Raw genomic sequence first — 20,303 nt, 5'->3', positions numbered from 1 at the left:
CACTCTCACACACAAACACACTCTCTCTCACACACACAGACACACACACAAACACACTCTCTCTCACACACACAGACACACACACAAACACACTCTCTCTCTCACACACAAACAAACACACTCTCTCTCTCACACATACAGACACACACAAACAAACACACTCTCTCTCTCACACACACAGACACACACACAAACACACTCTCTCTCACACACACACACAAACACACTCTCTCTCACACACAGACACACACACAAACACACTCTCTCTCACACAGACACACACACAAACACACTCTCTCTCACACACACAGACACACACACAAACACACTCTCTCTCGCACACACAGACACACACACAAACACACTCTCTCTCGCACACACAGACACACACACAAACACACTCTCTCTCGCACACACAGACACACATACAAACACACTCTCTCTCACACACACACACACACATACACACAACCAGACACACACATGATCTCTCTCACACACACACAGGTACTCACACGCACACACAAAACACACAGACGCACGCACGCACACACATAACCAGGCACACACCCCATCTCTCTCACACACACACAACCAGACACACACCCCCTTTCTCACACACACATACTCACATTCACACACACACACTCTCTCTCAGACACACACACAACCAGACACACACCCCATCTCTCTTTCTCACACACACACACGCACGCGCACACACACACATGCACACAACCAGATACACACCCCATCTCTCTCTCACACACACACTCTCACACAGAGACACACTCACTCTCTCAGACACAGACACACACCTCGTCACATGCTGCTTCAATGCAAATTACTCCACTTCAGTGTACGCTGCAGCATTAAAAACCACAAGACTTCCTGCATTTGCACTGTCCCGTTAATGCAGTTACAAACCATTCCAGGACTGGTTCACAATGTATATGACCAGGCAAAGATTGGACACTGATCCATGTTGCTAGAGCTTAGGCAGGTATCCAAAAGGCTGGTTGAAAGGGATTGACTTAAAGGGAGAGGTAGTGTGGAGGAAATGTTTAGGGAGGGAATTCCAGAGCTTTACGAAAGTGCAGGCAGCTGAATCTGTGGTGAAGTCAGCCTGACAAAGACGAGCAGTATTCCTTCAGCACAACAATATTAAGACTTCCTGTGCCTCTCATGTTTAACGTCTCCTCTTGGCTGAGTAACCTCTTATTTCCAAAGTTGGCTGATCACTGGGTTCAGGCATCACTTAATGCTTGCTGCACTAGATAACAGCCCTCAAGAGAAATGCTTATAACTCCATAGGCTGCAAATCTCCTCTTGCCCATACATAGGAAAGAACGTGCTTCACTGAAAGAGAGAGAGGTAGAGAAAGAGAGAATGTGAAGGAGATGAGGGGGTAAAAAGAGAAAAAAAGTCAGATATGTAAGGTAAACAAGCGAAAGTAAACATACAGGTTGACAAAGTAACAGCAGAAGAGACAGAAAAACAACAGAATAAGAATAAGTTGGAAAAAAAATCCATAAGCAGATCCGGAGTGAAGAAGAGTCCTATTGGTTTTGAAACATTAACTCTCTGCTACTCTGTCTACAAACGCTGCTGGACGTACTGAGTTTCTCCAGCACTTTCTGTTCGTTGCTTCAAAAAGATGTTTGTGAGTTGGAGCTGGTGGTTAGTTGGCAAAAGAAGATCAATATGGATAACAGTGGGGTGCTGCACCTTGTTACAGAGAACGTGGTCAGACAATACAATATGAAGGGTACTACTCTGTAGGAACAGGAGCAGAGAGGGTGAATGTGTGCTCAAGTCATTCTGGGTGGCAAGGCTGGTAGATTTTGTTAACAGTATTCTAGGCTTAATCAGGAAAGACAATACAAAAGCAAGGAAGTTATACAGAATCCATATATATATATATATATATACAAAATATCTGGATTAGTGAGGTCGGTTTTTAGATTAGATTAGATTCCCAACTGTATGGAAACAGGCCTTTTGAGCCAACAAGTTCCCACTGACCCTCTGAAGAGTAACCTACCCAGACCAATTCCCCTACATTTACCCTGACTAATGCACCTATCACTATGGGCAATTTATCGTGACCAATTCACCTGACCTGCACATCTTTGGACTGTGGGAGGAAACTGGAGAAAACCTGCACAGACACGGGAGAATGTGCAAGCTCCACACAGACAGTTACCCGAGGCTGGAATCGAACCCGGGTCCCTGGAGCTATGAGGCAGCAGTGCTAACCACTGAGTCACTGTGCCGCCCCAAATGGTGCCACTTTTCGGGAAGGATGTGAACTAATTGAAGAGATTGCAGAAAAGGTTTACAAGAATATTTCCAAGGGCGATCCACTTCAGTTCTGAGGGTAGATTGGAGAAATGCAGATGGCAAACCTGAGGGGAGATCTGATGGAGATGAGTTACCTCACATCCTTTAGAAAGGATCTGGATGAGTACTTCACATGTCATAACATTCAGGGCTATGGCCAAGTGCTAGTAAATGGGATTAGATTGAAGGTCAGGTATTTCTCAAGAGACGGTGCAGACTTGACGGGCTGAAGGACCTCATCTGCACTGTATGAGTCTATGATGTGATAGACGTTTTCAAAATTATGAGGGATCTGGACACGATATATCTTCCCCTCCGTTATCAGACTTTTGAATGGACCTCTTTAATGTTAAGGTTGATCTCTCTCTGCACCTTTTTGGCAGCTGTAACACTGTGTCCTGCACTCTGGTCTGTTACCCTGATGCACTTGTATAGTACGACCTGCCTGTAAAGCATGTAATGCAACCCTTTTCACTGTACCTCGGGACACGTGACAGTAATAAATCAAATCAAATCAAATCAAATCAGACACATTGGGGAATAGGTCTGGGTGGGTTACTCTTCAGAGGGTCAGTGTGGACTTGTTGGGCCAAAGGGCCTGTTTCCGCACTGTCGGGATTCTATAATAAAAAGCTGAGGGGTGTTGTCAGAGGTGCCATGCTCCAGCTGGAACACTGAAGCAAAGCCCTGTGTGCTGTCTGGACTGGGTGTAAACAATCCCATTGCATTGAATGTAGCAGTGCTTTGGCCAATATTTATACCTCAACAAACGTTAAAACAAATTATCTGGCTGTTACCCTATTGCTGTTTGTGTGGTCTTGCTACACGGAATTTCCTGCATTACAACGATGACTACAGCTCACCAGTTTCTAAGTTCTTTGGCACCTACTGGGGTCATGAAAGGCACTATATAAATGCAGGTCTTTCTTTTATTGCTCTAATGTCTATTTCTAGCCTACACCACCTCTGGTTATTTTCAAATCAGCATAGTCAACTATGCGTCATGTCCAGTACACTGTGTTCCAAGCATAGAGAGAGGTCCCTGAGATTAAAGTTAATCTCCTATTACTGTGATACTTGAACTGAAAATGACAGCCAGAGTTTTCGTTGCTTTTGATTAATTCCCTGAACACTGTGATGAATGGAAATTGATGTCAAGTGGAGCTGCACATCCCTGTAATCATCTTAATCTTTATTAACTGTACTGAGCTCCTTCAACAACATGAATCTGCAGAACTGATTCCTTGGGAGAGGGTACTGCAGCCTTCCCAGTGCAAGTTGTTGTCAAGTCCACTGGGGAAGCCTGCATCAAGGGTCAAAATGCCTCTGGGGAATGTTCCTTTATCAATGAAGGAGAGTGAGCGACGGAGGTGCAGTGGGCAGTCTCTCTGTCTCTGCGCTAGAACATCTGGGTTCAAGTCCGACCCCAAGAATTAATGGCTCAGGAAGGTGCTGTTGATAATCTGGTCAAATGAGTTGAGTATCAATCTACAAATCCTTGCAGTGCACAACAATAGTGGGTGGTTAAAGTGGGAGAGATTCCCGAAACAAGAGCAGAAATTGACAGGAAACTCAGCAAGTCTGGCAGCATCTGTGGGGAGAAAACAAGAGTTAACCTTTCGGATCTGTCATCAGAACTCAACAGGGAGGTTCCTAATCCATGAGGTGATGACTGACATGCTAGCTCATGTCATGTGATGGAATGAAAATTGGAGACTCTACCATTGCTGTCCAGAGCCCCAGACTATAACATAGAGTCATAGAGCTGTACAGTACAGAAACAAAGATCCAATTCATCCATGCCCACCAAATATACTAACCTAATCTAATCCCATAACCCTCTAAACCCTTCCTATTCATATACCCATCCAGATGCCTTTTAATTGTTGTAATTGTACCAGCCTCCACCACCTTCCTCTGGCAGTTCACTCTATGCACATGTAGGTACATTATGTGTAATGCATGTCTGTAACATTATATGTTACCACAGCAACTTTGACTCTCTGGCGACGGAGTTGTCGCAAACTAAGAACTGCAGATGTTGGAGTTTGAAACAAACAAAAACATAAAGTGCAGGAGAAACTCAGCAGGTCTGGCATCATCTGTGGGGATGTGACAGTCACCCGAGGCTGGAATCAAACCTGGGTCCCTGGTGCTGCGAGACAGCAATGCTAGCCATTGAGCCATCATGTTGCCCAATAAATGAAATCCACCAAGTGAAACCTTCCTGATACCATTCCAGTGAATCTCCTTTTAAGTCTCTCCAGAGCTTTAACATCCTTCCTTACGTAAGCTGCCCAGAACAGAACATAATACTCCAAATGTGGTCTGACCAATGATTTATTAAGGTGTAGCATCACTTCCTTGCTCCTATACTTTACGTCTCTATTATATAAACCCAATAAGCCTTCTTAACAACTCTTTCAACTTGCCTGGCCACATTCAGAGAGTTACGTTTGTGAACCCTGAGGTCTCTCTGCTCCTGTTTTCTCCTGAAGGTTGTACCATTGAGCCTGTGTTGTCTCTTCATGAATGTCTGCTCATTTGGCCAAGTTGTCAATGGTCCTCTGAAGTCTGTCAGCATCATCATCCTCACCGTTCACTGTTTCCCTAACTTGCATCTGCAAATTTAGAGAGTTTGCCTTTAACCCCCACCTCCAAATCATTTATACAAATCAGAAAAAGCAAGGGTCTCAACACTGATCCCTGGGGGACACCTTTTTCAATTCGTCTCCAAACTGAGCAACGGCCATCTATACCTATCCTCTATTTCCTATCTTTTAGCCAAATTCTAATCCATGCGGTGAAGGACCCATCAATTCCAAACATTTCTGATTTGCTAACCAACCTGCCACATGGCACCATATTAGATGTTTTCAATTTGCTCAATCCCACATGTTAATGGTTTCTTTAAAATTTCAAGGCTCCAAGTTGGCATATTTGTCAAAAGCCAATTAGTTCTCAGACACACACCTTTTGCACCAAGTTCCATTGAAATCCCATCCACTAGGTTTTGAAATAAATTGTTTCCAGCCAAACTGAGTAATAGATTATCCTACACAGATGAAACAACTACCTCCTACAACTTTCAGTGGCAGAGATAGTTAAAGTCAAGAACTCCAGAACCAGTTGACCATATGCAACAATGCTTTGGAAAGTTCAGAGGAACTACTCGATTATGTAAATTAGACACTAAGCACCAATGACCCTGAAGCTTTTACTAAGGTCTGATTTTTGGCTTTGCATAGAAGCGTTCTTTTTTCAACATTTGAGATTGGTAGAAATGACCAATAAGATATTGCAAAATAATGTAAGAACTTCAGATGATGCAACTTATTTTACAAGCATACCTCCATTAAGATGTGCCTGATACATTTCCACCTTATCCATTTGCATGGTAACAGTTGTTTAGTTCAGTGCTGGATTAACTTGCTGTATCTTGGGGAGTGCAGTTGTTGCACTGTTCTAAATTTAGGTGAATTTGGAATGTTACTTATACACCTTAATGGTAAGGTCCGAGGAAGTGTTGCTGAACAAAGAGATCTTGGAGTGCAGTTTCATAGCTCCTTGAAAGTGGAGTCGCAGGTAGATAGGATAGTGAAGAAGGCATTTGGTATGCTTTTCTTTATTGGTCAGAGTATTGAGCACAGGAGTTGGGAGGTCATGTTGAGGCTGTACAGGACATTGGTTTTGCCACTGTTGGAATATTGCGTGCAATTCTGGTCTCCTTCCTATCGGAAGGATGTTGTGAAATTCGAAAGGGTTCAGAAAAGATTTACAAGGATGTTGCCAGGGTTGGAGGATTTGAGCTATAGGGAGAAGTTGAATCAGCTATGGCTGTTTTCTCTAGATCGTTGGAGGCTGAGGGGTGACCTTATAGAGGTTTATAAATTCATGAGGGGCATGGATAGGATAAATAGACAAAGTCTTTTCCCCGGGGTGCAGGAGTCCGGAACTAGAGGGCATAGATTTAGGGTGAGAGGGGAAAGATATGAAAGAGACCTGAGGGGCAACTTTTTCACACAGAGGGTGGTACGTGTATGAAATGAGCTGCCAGAGGATGTGGTGGAGGCTGGTACAATTGCAACATTTAAGAGGCATTCGGATGGGTATATGAATAGGAAGGGTTTGGAGGGATATGGGCCGGGTGCTGGCAGGAAAGACTAGATTGGGTTAGGATATCTGTCAGCATGGATGAGTTGGACCGAAGGGTCTGTTTCCATGCTGTACATCTCTATGACTCTATAACTCTATAACAGAAGAGTCTCTTACCTGCAGAGTTTTGTTAGGTATCCCAGAGTGACAACTCAGTACTGGAAAACCACAACTCTTTCTGTTGTATTTGGCACTTTCTTCCAGGGAGGAAAGCATTTGACCTGGATATTCTGACATTTAGTCACTGACATTAAAAGACTGAACACTAAAGTTAACAGAGTGACAGTGAGATGGGTTCATCCTGACCTTGAGGCCTGAGTCTACATTTTATCACACTTAACTAGAGGCAATATCTGAAGGATCAGCTCACGAACAACTGATTGACTGACTTCACAAAGTTGGTTAAGTGAATGAAAATATATGATGAAAAGCTGTGGGATTTGATTAAAATCTTACTGGGAAACTGAACTGATCATTCACATGAGTTCTGATCAATTCCAGGGGACTGGTTATAAATCATCTCCCATTTTATTAAATACTGTACACAAGGCACTCTTTCTTGAGCTTATTCAATTTCTATATGAACTCCCCAGTGCCCAAACTCTCAGAATGACTGGAGTTTAAAGAACGGAGAGTAGACTTGCTCCCTGTCCTTAGTCACTCAGAGGCTGATTTCACTCCGATTTTCTGTCTAGAGTCCATGAGTAGCGTCTCACTCAAAGGCAGTGATTTATAATCCTTCAAACTACACATTCCTGGCTTTTTCATTCATACCTCACAGTGCAAAAACCTGCAAAGTTAGTGATCATGGAACTTGATGATTAAGTATGGGCTGGAATGTTTCACAGGCAGATGTCTAGATGTTGAATTAGCAGCAAAAGATTTTCAGAGATTTACAAAGATTTTATTGTGAGTCTATAGTTTAGCATAAACACCAGCTTCCACCTTTCCCAGACGTCAACCTCTGATTGGACAGAAATCAGCTTTTTCATCAACTTTCCAATCTAATCTAATTTTTTTTACACAGCTTTATATATTCAGAGATACTTTTAAGGACCACTGAAAGTTTATTCCACCACCGAATCACCCATGATATTTTCTTCCTTGAAGAACTCAGCTCTCTTTATGTTTTGAATTCAGCCTTTTATGTTCCACATATTTGTAAATGTCGACATTTTCTTTCCTTTTCCCTTCTCTCAGCATGTTCAATGGCTATTTTACCATAAAAGTTAAGTCATCATAGTCCCAAGAGGACCATAGCACTGCTCTCTAATGACAGAGCGCGCGCACACACACACTCTCTTTCTCTCTCCTCCTCCTCTTGCCTCCCTACCCACATACACACTCTCTCCCTCCCTCTCTCTCACACACACACATCAGCGATGGGGTGAATTTGCATTTGCAGATTTGTATTTGTAGATATGTTCTATTTTGTTCATAAAGCACATTATCTGTAGGCAGTCAGTCCATGTGACATTTTATAAAATCCTACTTTGGAAACAGAACCAGTCTGACTCAAGGTTGGGACACAGACAGACTCTGAACTCACACCTTTAATGCATTGTCTAAGCTGCGATGACACCTTTTTTTATAAAACCTTAAGTTATCTCGGGACTGTGACTTGAAAGAAATTCTGAGATTTACATATTCATCAATTGAAACCTGCATACCTATTCTAAGTGATTGAAGACTTAACAGAAACCTAGCTTTGTTCAACACAACGCATCAGTTATTCGACAATTTTACTATAAATTCTGTGTCCTATGATCCTGTTCCACTAACTACCTGAGGAAGAAGCTGCGCTCCAAAAGCTTGTACTTCCAAATAAACCTGTTTGAACTATAACCTGGTGTTGTGTTAATTTTAGCTTTGTCCACCCCAATCCAATACCGGCACCTCCACATCATGGAACTGAGAGAGAGAGAGAGAGAGAGACGACTGGTGGTGAGTTTAACCTGAGGGTCACCATGTCTCAGATGAAGGAAAAATTTGAGAAGGAGAGTCCTTCATGGTAACTTCAGTCAGTGCAGGAATTGAACCCACTCTGTTGGCTTCATTCTACATCACAAACCAACTAACTGAGCTAACCGACCTCTTGCGCTTTGACCCCACTCTTAAGTAGTACTTCCTCCTTCTTTTGCTTGTTTCTCCAACTCTTTCACAGAGTAGTGTGCAACATCCTGCAGGTTATGTTGTTCCAATGAGACGTGAAAGAGTCAGACAGAGTTGAGGCAGATTTCATGCAAGTCTAAACAATAAACATTGAATGAAACAATGCTGACACTGAGCCACAGTTGGCACTGAGACATGTTGATGTGTTGAGGAGGGTTGATGAGAATGGACTGTGCTTATTAAAAGCACAGAATTATATCAATAACTGCTGGTCAGCCTCACTTGCTCTAAGTTCATCTCCTGGCCTCAAGCAGCCACAGAGCAGGACTACAGCTCTCCAGTATATCTTCAGAGACAACCTCTTTCATAAGAGGTGCCCGACTGAGTGAATTCTGGAGGTGAATGATGCTGAGCTCCAAGTATAATGCACATGTTGAGCCATATATTAATGAAACATTACACTCATTGTTCAAGCACTGACAACTGCATTGTCAGAAACAGAAGTCTTATATGGCCTAAAAACAAATCCTTTGACTTTTCATGACGACAATTTTGAAACGATTCTGTTCTGAAAATGTGCTTTTAGCTTCACGTAGTGACTTGCATTCTGAGTTTCTCATAAACAATATCAAAATTGACATTCAAACACCTGATGCCAATCTATATTCACATGGTTAGAGACAAAAAAAAACTGCAGTTGCTGGAATCCAAGGTAGACAGGCAGGAGGCTGGAAGAACACAGTGAGCCAGACAGCATCGGGAGGGGGAGACCTGAAGAAGAGTTCTCCACCTCCTGACGCTGCCTGGCTCGCTGTGCTCTTATAGCCTCCTGCCTGTCTACCTAATCTATAGTCACAGCCTGGGTGTTAGAAAATGGAATACCAGTAACAAATGTTGAAAGTCAGGAATATTGCAACATTCCTGGGCAGAATGTAACCAAAACCCCAACTTATCATAAATGACAAGTTGGAATACTGAGAAAGCTGGGTTCTCCTTGCTGCAGAGCCAGTAACAGAAAATATTGAAACCATCAAGAATAAGTGACAAGGCACTGTCCTGATGGCAGCAGAGTCAGTAACCAGAGAATTGTTTCAGACAATTGGTAAGAGGTCTGCAATGCACCTCAGGACATTATTGGAAATGTTCAGTTCTGGTCACCCTGCTATAGGAAGGATGTTGTGAAACATGAAAGGCTTCAAAAAAGATTTACAGGGATATTGCCAGGATTGGAAGGTTTTAGCTACAGGGTGAGGCTGGATTGGAAGGTTTTAGCTACAGGGTGAGGCTGAATAGTCTGGGGCTGTTTTCCCTGGAGTGTTGGAGACTGAGGGGTGACCTTATAGAGGCTTATAAAATCATGAGGGGCATAGGTTTAGGGTGAGAGCGGAACAATATAAAAGGGACCTGAAGGGCAACTTTTTTATGCTGAGGGTAGTGTGTGTATGGAACGAACTGCCAGAGGAAGTGGTGGAGGCTGGTACAATTACAACATTTAAAAGGCTTCTGGATGAGTATATTAATGGGAAGGATTTAAGAGGGATATGGACCAAATGCTGGCAAATGAGACTAGATTGATTTAGGATAAATGGTCAGCATGGATGAGTTGCCTCTGTGCTGTACAGCTCTATGACTCTGACTCAGAGTGTCGTTCAGACAGGAACCTCACAATCTGTAAACAGTGCTTGGATGAGCACTTGAAATGTTGTATCAATCAAGGTTGTGGGCTGGAAAGTGGGACTCATAGGTTTAGAATTGTTTTGTTGGTAAGGACTCAATGAGCCAAAGTGCCTTTTCTGTACTGTGTAATTCCACGAAAAGGACAAGTGGAGGGTTTAGAAGACGTTTTGCACAGCCAGTGACTTGTGCACCCAGTCATTCGAGAGCAACAAGTGGTGGTGATTTAACCTGAAGGTCCCCATGCCTCGGGTGAGGGGAGAGGTTGAGAAAGAAAATCCTTCAGGGTAACAGTCATGGAAAGCAAATGGTGGAATCAGGATCGATGTTAAATTTCACAAAGGAACTGGATATATAAAAGGGAAGGGTTTCAGAGTATGTTTTGTATAATGAAATGAATTAATCAAAGTTCAATCTCAGCCAACTTTGAGAATTATGAGAGGCAACTGTCTGGAAGGACGGGAATTTTGCAGGAGTCATTGAGTCGTACAGCACAGAAACAGACTCTTCGGTCTAACTCGTCCATGCCGACTAAGTATCTTGAACTAAACTAGTCCCATTTGGCCCAGACCCTTTTAAACCTTTCCAATTCATGTACCTGTCCAATTATCTTTTAAATGTTGCAATTGTACGAGTCTCCACTTCTGGCAATTCTTTTTATACATGCACCACCCTCTGTGTGAAGAAGTTGCCCCTCATGTTCCTTTTAAATCTTTTCCTTCTTACTTTAAACCATGCCCTCTCGTTTTGGACTCCCTTATTGTTCAGCTCCTTCAGCCTACTCTGTCACTCAACAGGATCATGGATTCCCATCCTCCAGACCCCTCCCTCACTGAGGACGAACAGTCAATCCTCACCTTCATTTCATTACGGCCACACACCAAAAGACCTCTGTTGTTGCTAATCTGACACACCTCATGTCCATTTCCCTCCCCTTTCCCCATAAACCTTGAGCCGCCTTACACTATTCCTGCCACCCCACCTACGGGTCTCGTTTGCCTCTCCTCCAGTGGGACTCGTGTGTCCCAACGCATGCAACCATTTCTGATCCCTTTCCAATCAAGGTCAATTCAATCAAGAAGACATGAAACATGGCTTGCATGGCAACTATTAATGACATCCTGGTCTGACCATGCATGACCTCTGGAGATGAGAAGCTCAAGTGCGATGTTGGTTGTGTGCATAGCTGCTTACTCCACAGCTGACCTGAGATCCATCTGGTTCACTCATGTCCATCAGGGAGAGAAATATGCCATCCTCACCCGGTCTGGCCTACAAGTGACTCCAGATACACAGCAATGTGGTGAAACTACCCTCTGAACTGGAGTTGAATCAGTTCAAGAGCGAGAAGAGATGGCTAACAAACAGCAGCCTTGCCAGCAACATCCACATCCCATACAGAAACAAAAGGATGCTGTCAAAGGTGCTAGGACGAGGGAAGAATATGCTCAATTTTTCAATCCAAAGAAAAATCAACTACTTGCTCAAGATGGAGGTCACAAAGAATTATGTGGATGAATAAATGCAAATTGGCTTTTATTTTATTTCCCTTCCATTACTTAAGCTGCAAGCGCCAAATGAGTCTGAAGCAATTTACCTTCAGGAAGATCTAAAATGATTGACCATGCGTATTAATTGTAAAACATGGACCAATGTCAAGTGGTTTGCAATGTGATAGTCTTTGTGCTTTAATCTGTGATATAGGATAACAGGGATTCCTTCAGTTTCATGATTCGTTTGTTTAAGTTACAAGCTCAAGGTATTAGCTCAAGCCATTAGGTATTAGAGTAAAAGAGTCAACACATTGTGGTTAGGTGAAGATAATCATATTTTCTCTTCCTGCTTTGAGCTATTTTGTTCAAGTCAGAACACAAGGTATAAATGTCTTGTGCAACAGAACATTCTTATGAAGAAGTTCAACAGAAATGCGATGAGAGGAGAGGGTGGCAGAATGGTAATGTCACCAAGTGCTCTAATCTAGAAGCCCAGTTTTAGGATGTAAGTTCAAATCACATTATTGCAGTTGGTGAAATTTAATTTTAATAAATTAGCAAAATAATTGAAAGATAAGGCTATGTATGAGTCAGCAAACTGAGCCGCGGTTCACGTAATTTGAAACCCAATATCTTGTGCAGGTCATTTTTCCAACAAGATGCGCTGATTAAAACAGATCTCACACCATGGATGCCAACTGGGTCATTCTGCCTCAGCTGGTTAGAAATTCACAGGTTTGAACCTCATCCCTAGATTGAAGGGACAGGTCAGTACTGATAAATATTACAGGCAGACAGCCAGAGGTCCTACACAGGAGATGTTCAACTGAGATTGTGTCCAGTGAATACTTAATTTTTAAGGAGTCTGCAATGGGAATTCAGCAGGGTTGACATCATGTGGGCTAAACAAGCTTTCTCATCTCATCCAATTTTGTGATACCATGTCTATACAGGAAATCCTTCTTTTAAGTATCCAAGCTAAAATTTATTTTGTTTTAACATTGGTCATGATTAAGATCTGTTTCCTTGGCATTTTCAGTTTAATGCTAACAAAAACAGAGGTTGCTGGAAAAGTTCAGCACATCTGGCAGCATCTGTGAAGAGAAATCAAGGTTAATATTTCACCACTGGACCCAAAACATTAACTCTAATTTTTCTTCACAGATGTTGCCAAACCTGCTGAGCTTTTCCAGTAATCTGTGTTTTTGTTTCTGATTTACAGCATCAATTTTCATTCAGGTTAATGCTGTTGCTTTTTCTCATGCTCCCCAAGCATTATTGCCTGGAACCACCCCCCCTTTCACCTCCCCCTTCCCCTGAGGCTTTGCGTCCCTCTGGCATTGCCCCACTCCATTCTTGTCCTGGCCTTGGACCACCACCTGCACCCACCTTGCCTGTCTCCTCACCCCCAGCCTTGCCAAGTTTTGAATGGCAGCACGTGGGGAAATTCAAATTCAGTGACAAGTTGGCCAAATGGAGACTGTGTAACTATCGTCATAACAACCTGCCTGCTTCATCGATTCCCTTTAGAGAAGGAAATCTACTCCATTCTCCTGGCCTGGCCTGCATGTGACTCCAGACTCACTACAAACATTAGAACCATACAGTCACATAGATCTACAGCTCAGTACCAGGCAAAAACAACTAACTAATTATTCTAATAACATTTCCCAGACTATTAGATGCCCTCTGGGATGGGCACTAACAGGTGAAGCAAGCAACAATGTTCACATCCCATTAGTGAATCTTTAAGAGTTATTCTTGCTAGGAATGCACAGGTACAATATCTTATTTCAACTTGTACAATGTTTTCTCCATGTTAGAAATCTCCGATGGAACCCAACTCTGACCGTAACATTGATTCCTATGGGAACCTATGATTCACTTAAAGTCAGTTGTCAGGAATGCTACTGCAACCGTAAGTGAGGACCTACTATATGATCATCTTACGTTGCTAGGCAAGGATCAACAAGCTGATCCACCAATTGTCCCACACTCACCATAGCTGAAGCATTATGGGATACCTGGTTGGCAGAGACGAGTTGGACCTAAGGGTCTATTTCTGTGCTGGTTGACCCTATGACCCCACACCATATCGTTGGGTAATGTGAAACAAAAACAGAAACTGCTGGAGAAACTCAGCAGGTCTGGCAGCATCAATGGAGAAAGAAAGAGAGTTTGTGTCCTTCATCAGAACCAGGCTGGAAACAGTAACTCTGCTTTTTTCCTCACAGACACTGCCAGACCTGCTGAATTTCCCCAGCAATTTCTGTTTTTATTTCAGATCTCCGCCATCTGCAGCTCCTTGTTTATTTTAGTTGGGTGATGTGCTCTGCTTGGTGAAAAATGAAATTTGATCTTAAATTGGTTGAATCTCAATGAACAAGACAAAAAAAAATCAAAGTTAACAGGTTTTTCTAAGACTTTATAAATGAAAAAGCTGTACCTGGGTACCTTTGGACCTAAGATAACGCTGTGAGTGGCAACTTGTAAACTTTTCACTGTGCGCAGTGACAATAAAGCCAATTCTAATTCTAATCCTTCTTTCTTAAACTCAAATACACACAGGAACAATGAATTCAGAGACGGAGAATAGGACAACTGTAACTCAGAATATTCTTGAATTTCTGCTGACAACCCAAGAGACTTTCCAGAGGACTGATCCCTCAGTTGAAAAGGCAGACCCTCTGCCAATCATCATCGCCTTGATATGCATATTCCTTCTCTTGGCAACATGTGTGAGTTTTGTTGCCTTGTGTAATCCTGCGGGTCTGGACGCTTCCCGCTACGGCCCCTATGAGTGCATGCCATATCATGTGGAGGACTCCAGTGAGCCCCGATTAAAACTGTGGAAACGTCTGGGATCCCTGAGGTGCTCCATAAACAGCTTCCGGTGGAATCGACCCTTCCATCAACCTCCGCAAACCTTTGCAAGTCGTTGTCAGATGGACCAAAACGACTCGGACCTCACAGAGTCAACAAAAATGTAATGATTCAGCGAACATCAAGTTTGCAAATAGATGCATTGAGGCCAGCGTGGGGAAGTAATGAAAGGTTAACTACTGCTGCAAACAATGCTCCAGGCATCAGCAAAAAGCAAGATCTCAGTTGTAATGAGGATTCGAGAAACGTACTTCATAATACCGAACAGATTGCAATTTGTATAGTGGCTAGCATCCACAGGGAAAACACATTGTGCTCCAACGACTTAATCCATGGTAACCTTCAGACTGGAAGACAACCATAAGCTAAAGGATACAACAATGCTGTTTGGAAGTTTTCAGTTCAAAAAAGTTGTTCATTGTTTCACTTTAATATTGAACTATAACATCATTACAGAACTACAACCTCATTACACTTTTATCATCAGTCTGCAAGGCCCCGATTCTCCTTCATCTTTCATGAGACATTCAGACTGACAGCAGCTCCTGTCATCCTCAGTACCAGTTTCATATTTAATCCTGGGCAGTGAAATTTGAGATTGAAGGAAACGCAACCACTTTCAAGGGCAAGTGGGTGGGAAGCTAATGATACAGTTTGCAATAATGCCCCGGTTGATGCAATCCGAAATTCTTATTTCAGTCTAATAATGTTTCTCAGAGGAAAAATGATATTATTTCAAATGCCCAATAGAAATTACAAATCTCCTGCATCCAACAGGAAGCACGGCAGGGACCTAAAGGTATGAAGGCAAATACGGGGGATGCTGGAAATCTGAAACAAATGCAGAGAAAGTGCCTGGGGAAACTCAGCAGGTCTGGCAGCGTTGGTGGAGAAACAGTTAATGTTTCAAGTCTGGTATAACTCTTCCTCAGAACTGACAAAAATGGACATTAAGTTAACGACCTGCCAATGTTACTGGTACAATTGAACTTGTTGAATTTATAACATATGAATTACATAAATAGAGTCCTCAATGACTCTGATGTGTAGCACTGTATATGGTAGTGATAACCAGTATCAAGAATTCTCAAAGTATCAGTAAAAAGTTTAGAATTGATAAACATTTGAAGCTACATATTAATTACGGAAGGCAGCTCTCATCAGTGGATGCATGGGGGAGGATGTGGAATGTGATAATATCACAGGACTAGAAATCCAGAGATGAAAATGTGTTGCTGGAAAAGCGCAGCAGGTCAGGCAGCATCCAGGGAACAGGAGAATCAACGGTTCGGGCATAAGCCCTTCTTCAGGAAGGGCTTGTGCCCGAAACGTCGATTCTCCTGTTCCCTGGATGCTGCCTGACCTGCTGCGCTTTTCCAGCAACACATTTTCAGCTCTGATCTCCAGCATCTGCAGACCTCACTTTCTCCCCTAGAAATCCAGAGATAACAAGGACCACAGATGCTGGAAAGTAGGTCAGGCAGTGTCAGAGGAGCAGGAGAGTTGATGTTTCAAGGTTGGGACCTTTCATCGGTTCTGCTTGATGCTGCTTAACCTGCTGTGCTTTTTCCAGCTCCACACTTTATCAAGTCTAGAAATCCCAGAGACCCAGGAGAATGTTGCAATATGGGTTCAAATCCCACCATAGCAGATGGTGAAAGATCTGGATTCAATTAATAAAAGCTAGAAATAAAAAAGGTAGATCAATGGTAACCATGTGACTACCAATAGTTAATAAAACACAGTTAAAAATCACACAACACCAGGTTATAATCCAACAGATTCTACACTAGAGTGATGCTGGAAAAACACAGCAGTTCAGGCAACATCCGAGGAGCAGGAAAATCGACATTTCGGGCAAAAGCCCTTCATCAACAGGTCTATTTGGAGGCACTAGCTTTCAGACTGCTGCTCCTTCATCAGCTGGTTTTGAAGCAGGTTCATAGGACACAGAATTTATCGCAAATGATTACAGAGTCATGCAGCTGAAATGATATATTGAACAAACTTAGATTAAGTCTATCATCTTTTAGAATGGGTTTGCTCATTTTGGATCTTTAGTGTGTAAATCCCAGAACTTCTCTTAAGTCACATTCTCAAGATAACTCCAGGTTTTCTACCAAAAGGTGCCATCTCAGTTCAGACAATGTATTAAAGGTGTGAGGTTAAAGTCTGTCTCTGTCCCAATCTTGAGTTAGACTGGTTCTATTTCTGAAGTGGGATTTATAGAATTTACATGGGTTGACTGTAGGTTATGCATTTTTGAGCAAAATGGAATGTATCTGCAAATACAGATTCATCCGATAAACTTATATGTGTGCACATGCAAGAGAGGCAGAGTGAGTGTGTGTGCATGTGAGTGTGTGAGTATGGGTGTGAGTGTTTGAGAGAGTATGTGTTTGCATGTGTGTAAGCTTGGTAAACTGTGTGTGTGAGTGTGATGGGGTAAAGGCACCTTTTGTTAGAAAACCTGGAGTTATCTTGAGAATGTGACTTAAAAGAAGTTCTGGGATTTGAGATTAGATTCCCTACAGTGTGGAAACAGGCCCTTTGGCCCAACCAGTCCACACCGACCCTCTGACGAGTAACCCACCCAGACCCTTTTCCCTCTGACTAATGCACCTCTGACTAACTCTATGGGCAATTTAGCATGGCCAATTCACCTAACCTGCACATTTTTGGACTGTGGGAGGAAACCGGAGCACCTGGGAGGAAACTCATGCAGACACGGGGAGAATGTGCAAACCTTATATTAAAGATCCAAAATGAGCAAACCCATTCTAAAAGATAAATGACTTAATCTAAGTTTGTTCAATATATCATTTCAGCTGCATGACACTGTAATCTTGTTGCTATAAATTCTGTGTCTTATGATCCTGTTCCACAACCACCTGATGAAGGAGCAGCACTTTGAAAGCTGGTGCTTCCAAATAAACCTGTTGAACTATAACCTGGTGTTGTGTGATTTTTAACTTTGTCCACCCCAGTCCAACACCGGCTCCTCCAGATCATTAATAAAACGCATCTAGTTTACTTATGGATGGATGTTGAAATGATGTTTCCTCTTGTAGGAAAATCTAGAACTAGGGGTCAGAGTTTAAATATAAGTGTCTGCCCATTTAAAACAGAGATGACAAAATGTTTTTTTCTTTCAGAGGGTTGGGAGTCACAGTGGAAGAGTTTGGGAAGCCCCGGTTTACTCTGCCGAACCACTCAAACTCTCTGATCAAAGAAAGGATCAAAATGAAAACACCACAAGATCATCAAACCATCAAACAGTGATGGAAGGTAGTCAGGGAAAGTCGCTGGACGTTAATACATGGCCCACACTTCCACACGCCTTAAACCACTCAACCATTATCCCAGGAGTAGACAGTGCCAAGCAGACCACCTAGTTGTTAATCCATCGGATGCCTGCCTATCACTAAAACAAAACTGGGATTTTCTTACAACGAAACTAAATCATTAGTGGTGAAAGAAAAGGAAACCATTCAGTTAGTCCTTTGAGATGCAGAAGATGGGATACAGTCATGTTACAATTAGACAAATCCAGCAACAATTTGCATGTCTCCAATACCCTTAAGGTGTTTCAAGGCACTTCTAAAGCAGAGAATTGAGCCCAGAGGTGGTCAGACTTGAGAGGATGTACCTGCACTAAATGGACTGCAGAGGTTTAGGAAGGTACCTCACCACCACCTCCTCCAGAGGCAACTAGGGATGGGTAATAATTGCCAGCCCAGCTAGCAAAGCCCCTGAACAAATGAATAACAAGGAGGTAGCTGATAGCACAGTCAAAGAGAGAGGCTTTGCAGAAGATTTTGAAGTTGCAGATATACGTACAGGGGAGTGCATTAGTGAGAAAGTGGAAGTGTTTAGATCAGGAATAGCATTCCTGATGAAGGGCTTTTGCCCAAAACGTCGATTTTCCTACTCCTTGGATGCTGCCTGAACTGCTGTGCTTTTCCAGCACCACTCTGATCTAAACTCTGGTTTCCAGCATCTGCAGTCCTCACTTTTGCCTCGAAAGTTGAAGTGTGCTGGGGTGGGTGTCTGGGATGACAACTAAAGGGTAAGAGATGAATGACAATGAAGAAAAGTATTTAGTGGCTATCTTTCAGGTAAGTTCTGCCTTGCAGCTTAAATTGAAATAATTCAGCATCCCCGAAAGCCGAACTTGCGGAGGAAATAAAAATGAAAACATATAATCTCAGCCGACAAGACTACAAAAGGCACCTTGAGCAATTTTAAATGACGGTGCAAATTGTTTTCTCTCACAAAGTTGAAGCAGCAAAGTGAATTTGATCATTGATAAGAGTTACGTGAAACGCAACCATTAATCCTGTGACCTTCCAAGAGAAGCTGAGTATCAGGAGAATAACAGGGAGAGAAGGTTCTAATCATCGACATTTGGAAATGTTACTGACACTTTAAAGCACATTTCTCAGAGCTGCCAGGCTCGGATCATCGGAGAGTTTATATGCATGAGGAGAGAAAAGCAGCAGAGCACTGCTGTCATCTTCATGTTGCTTTGAGTCAGAGATCCATAAATCCCATAAAATAGTCTTCTTTCTCAACTCTTTGTTGTTAAATCCCGGCTTCTCCCTCACCAGTCAGCACAGAAATCCTCAGTGTTAGTGCGGGGGTGAAGGAGAGTCAATGTGAATGCATGCACACTCCCAGTAAGGGCCAAAAGGCCGAGAGAATGACGTCCGCCGATTAGATTTGAGCTCTGGCTCCCAGTTGAGACTCTCTGCTAGGAATGAGAGATGCCTGATTTGGTCCTTTGGATTAGACCTTTGAGACAGTCTGCTTTACATATTTTTTTCCCAATTTTATTTCACTGGGTGTCTATGGAAAGAGATGCACAATGAATTGTTTTGCATTATATAATCACGCAGGGTCAATATCTATCAATATGTTTCTAAACTAATATACCATTGAACAATAAAGCCCTGCAATGGATGTTCCTTGCCATTGTTGTTATATCTTCCACCATTTGATCAACATCATCTGTGTCATATTTTATGAATTAGTTTATGAAGGGCACAACTGAAACACAACTGATTTTACTCAGGGAGGAGAAAGTGAGGACTGCAGATGCGGGAGATCAGAGCTGAAAATGTGTTGCTGGAAAAGCGCAGCAGGTCAGGCAGCATCCAAGGAGCAGGAGAATCGACATTTCGGGCATGAGCCCTTCTTCAGGAACGTCAATTCTCCTGCTCCTTGGATGCTGCCTGACCTGCTGCGCTTTTCCAGCAACACATTTTCAGTTCTGATTTTACTCAAGCCAAATTAACTCACTCCCCATCCAGGTAAGCCTGTGCTACAGATATAGCAGACCAGAATGTGAATTAAGTGCTGAATGCTGATTGTTCTCCAGACATCCAAATGATACTTGTCCCTGACACCTAAAGCTTGCTTGTTTTAGATTAGATTAGATTACATTAGATTACATTACAGTGTGGAAACAGGCCCTTCGGCCCAACAAGTCCACACCGACCCGCCGAAGCGAACCCACCCATACCCCTACATTTACCCCTTACCTAACACTACGGGCAATTTAGTATGGCCAATTCACCTGACCTGCACATCTTTGGACTGTGGGAGGAAACCGGAGCACCCGGAGGAAACCCATGCAGACAC

The 20,303-nt window shown here is 42.7% G+C and overlaps 1 protein-coding gene across 3 annotated transcripts in view; it reads left to right on the top strand.

Annotated features, from left to right (window-relative positions):
• LOC122541926 (uncharacterized protein C10orf105) overlaps nucleotides 1–19,743 on the top strand; it is a 30,452-nt gene extending 10,709 nt beyond the window's left edge. Inside the window, exons 1-3 of one of the 3 annotated variants that reach the window (XM_087982674.1) lie at nucleotides 13,605–13,695; nucleotides 14,346–15,459; nucleotides 17,816–19,743. In XM_087982674.1, coding sequence (XP_087838800.1) covers nucleotides 13,644–13,695; nucleotides 14,346–14,767 — 474 coding nt within the window. In that variant the 5' untranslated portion in view covers nucleotides 13,605–13,643 and the 3' untranslated portion in view covers nucleotides 14,768–15,459; nucleotides 17,816–19,743. Of the gene's footprint in view, nucleotides 1–13,604; nucleotides 13,696–14,345; nucleotides 15,639–17,815 lie in introns of those variants that run through there. The other 2 variants (XM_087982673.1, XM_087982675.1) reach the window with 2 other exon arrangements.
• The last annotated feature ends 560 nt before the right edge of the window (nucleotides 19,744–20,303 follow it).

Source organism: Chiloscyllium plagiosum, unplaced genomic scaffold (genome assembly GCF_037043375.1).
Source record: "Chiloscyllium plagiosum isolate Xiang-an unplaced genomic scaffold, Cpla_swu_hap1 HiC_scaffold_43, whole genome shotgun sequence".
Lineage (NCBI taxonomy): Eukaryota > Metazoa > Chordata > Chondrichthyes > Orectolobiformes > Hemiscylliidae > Chiloscyllium > Chiloscyllium plagiosum.
Note: the sequence above shows the minus strand (reverse complement) of the source record. Positions and strands in the feature narration are given on the sequence as shown.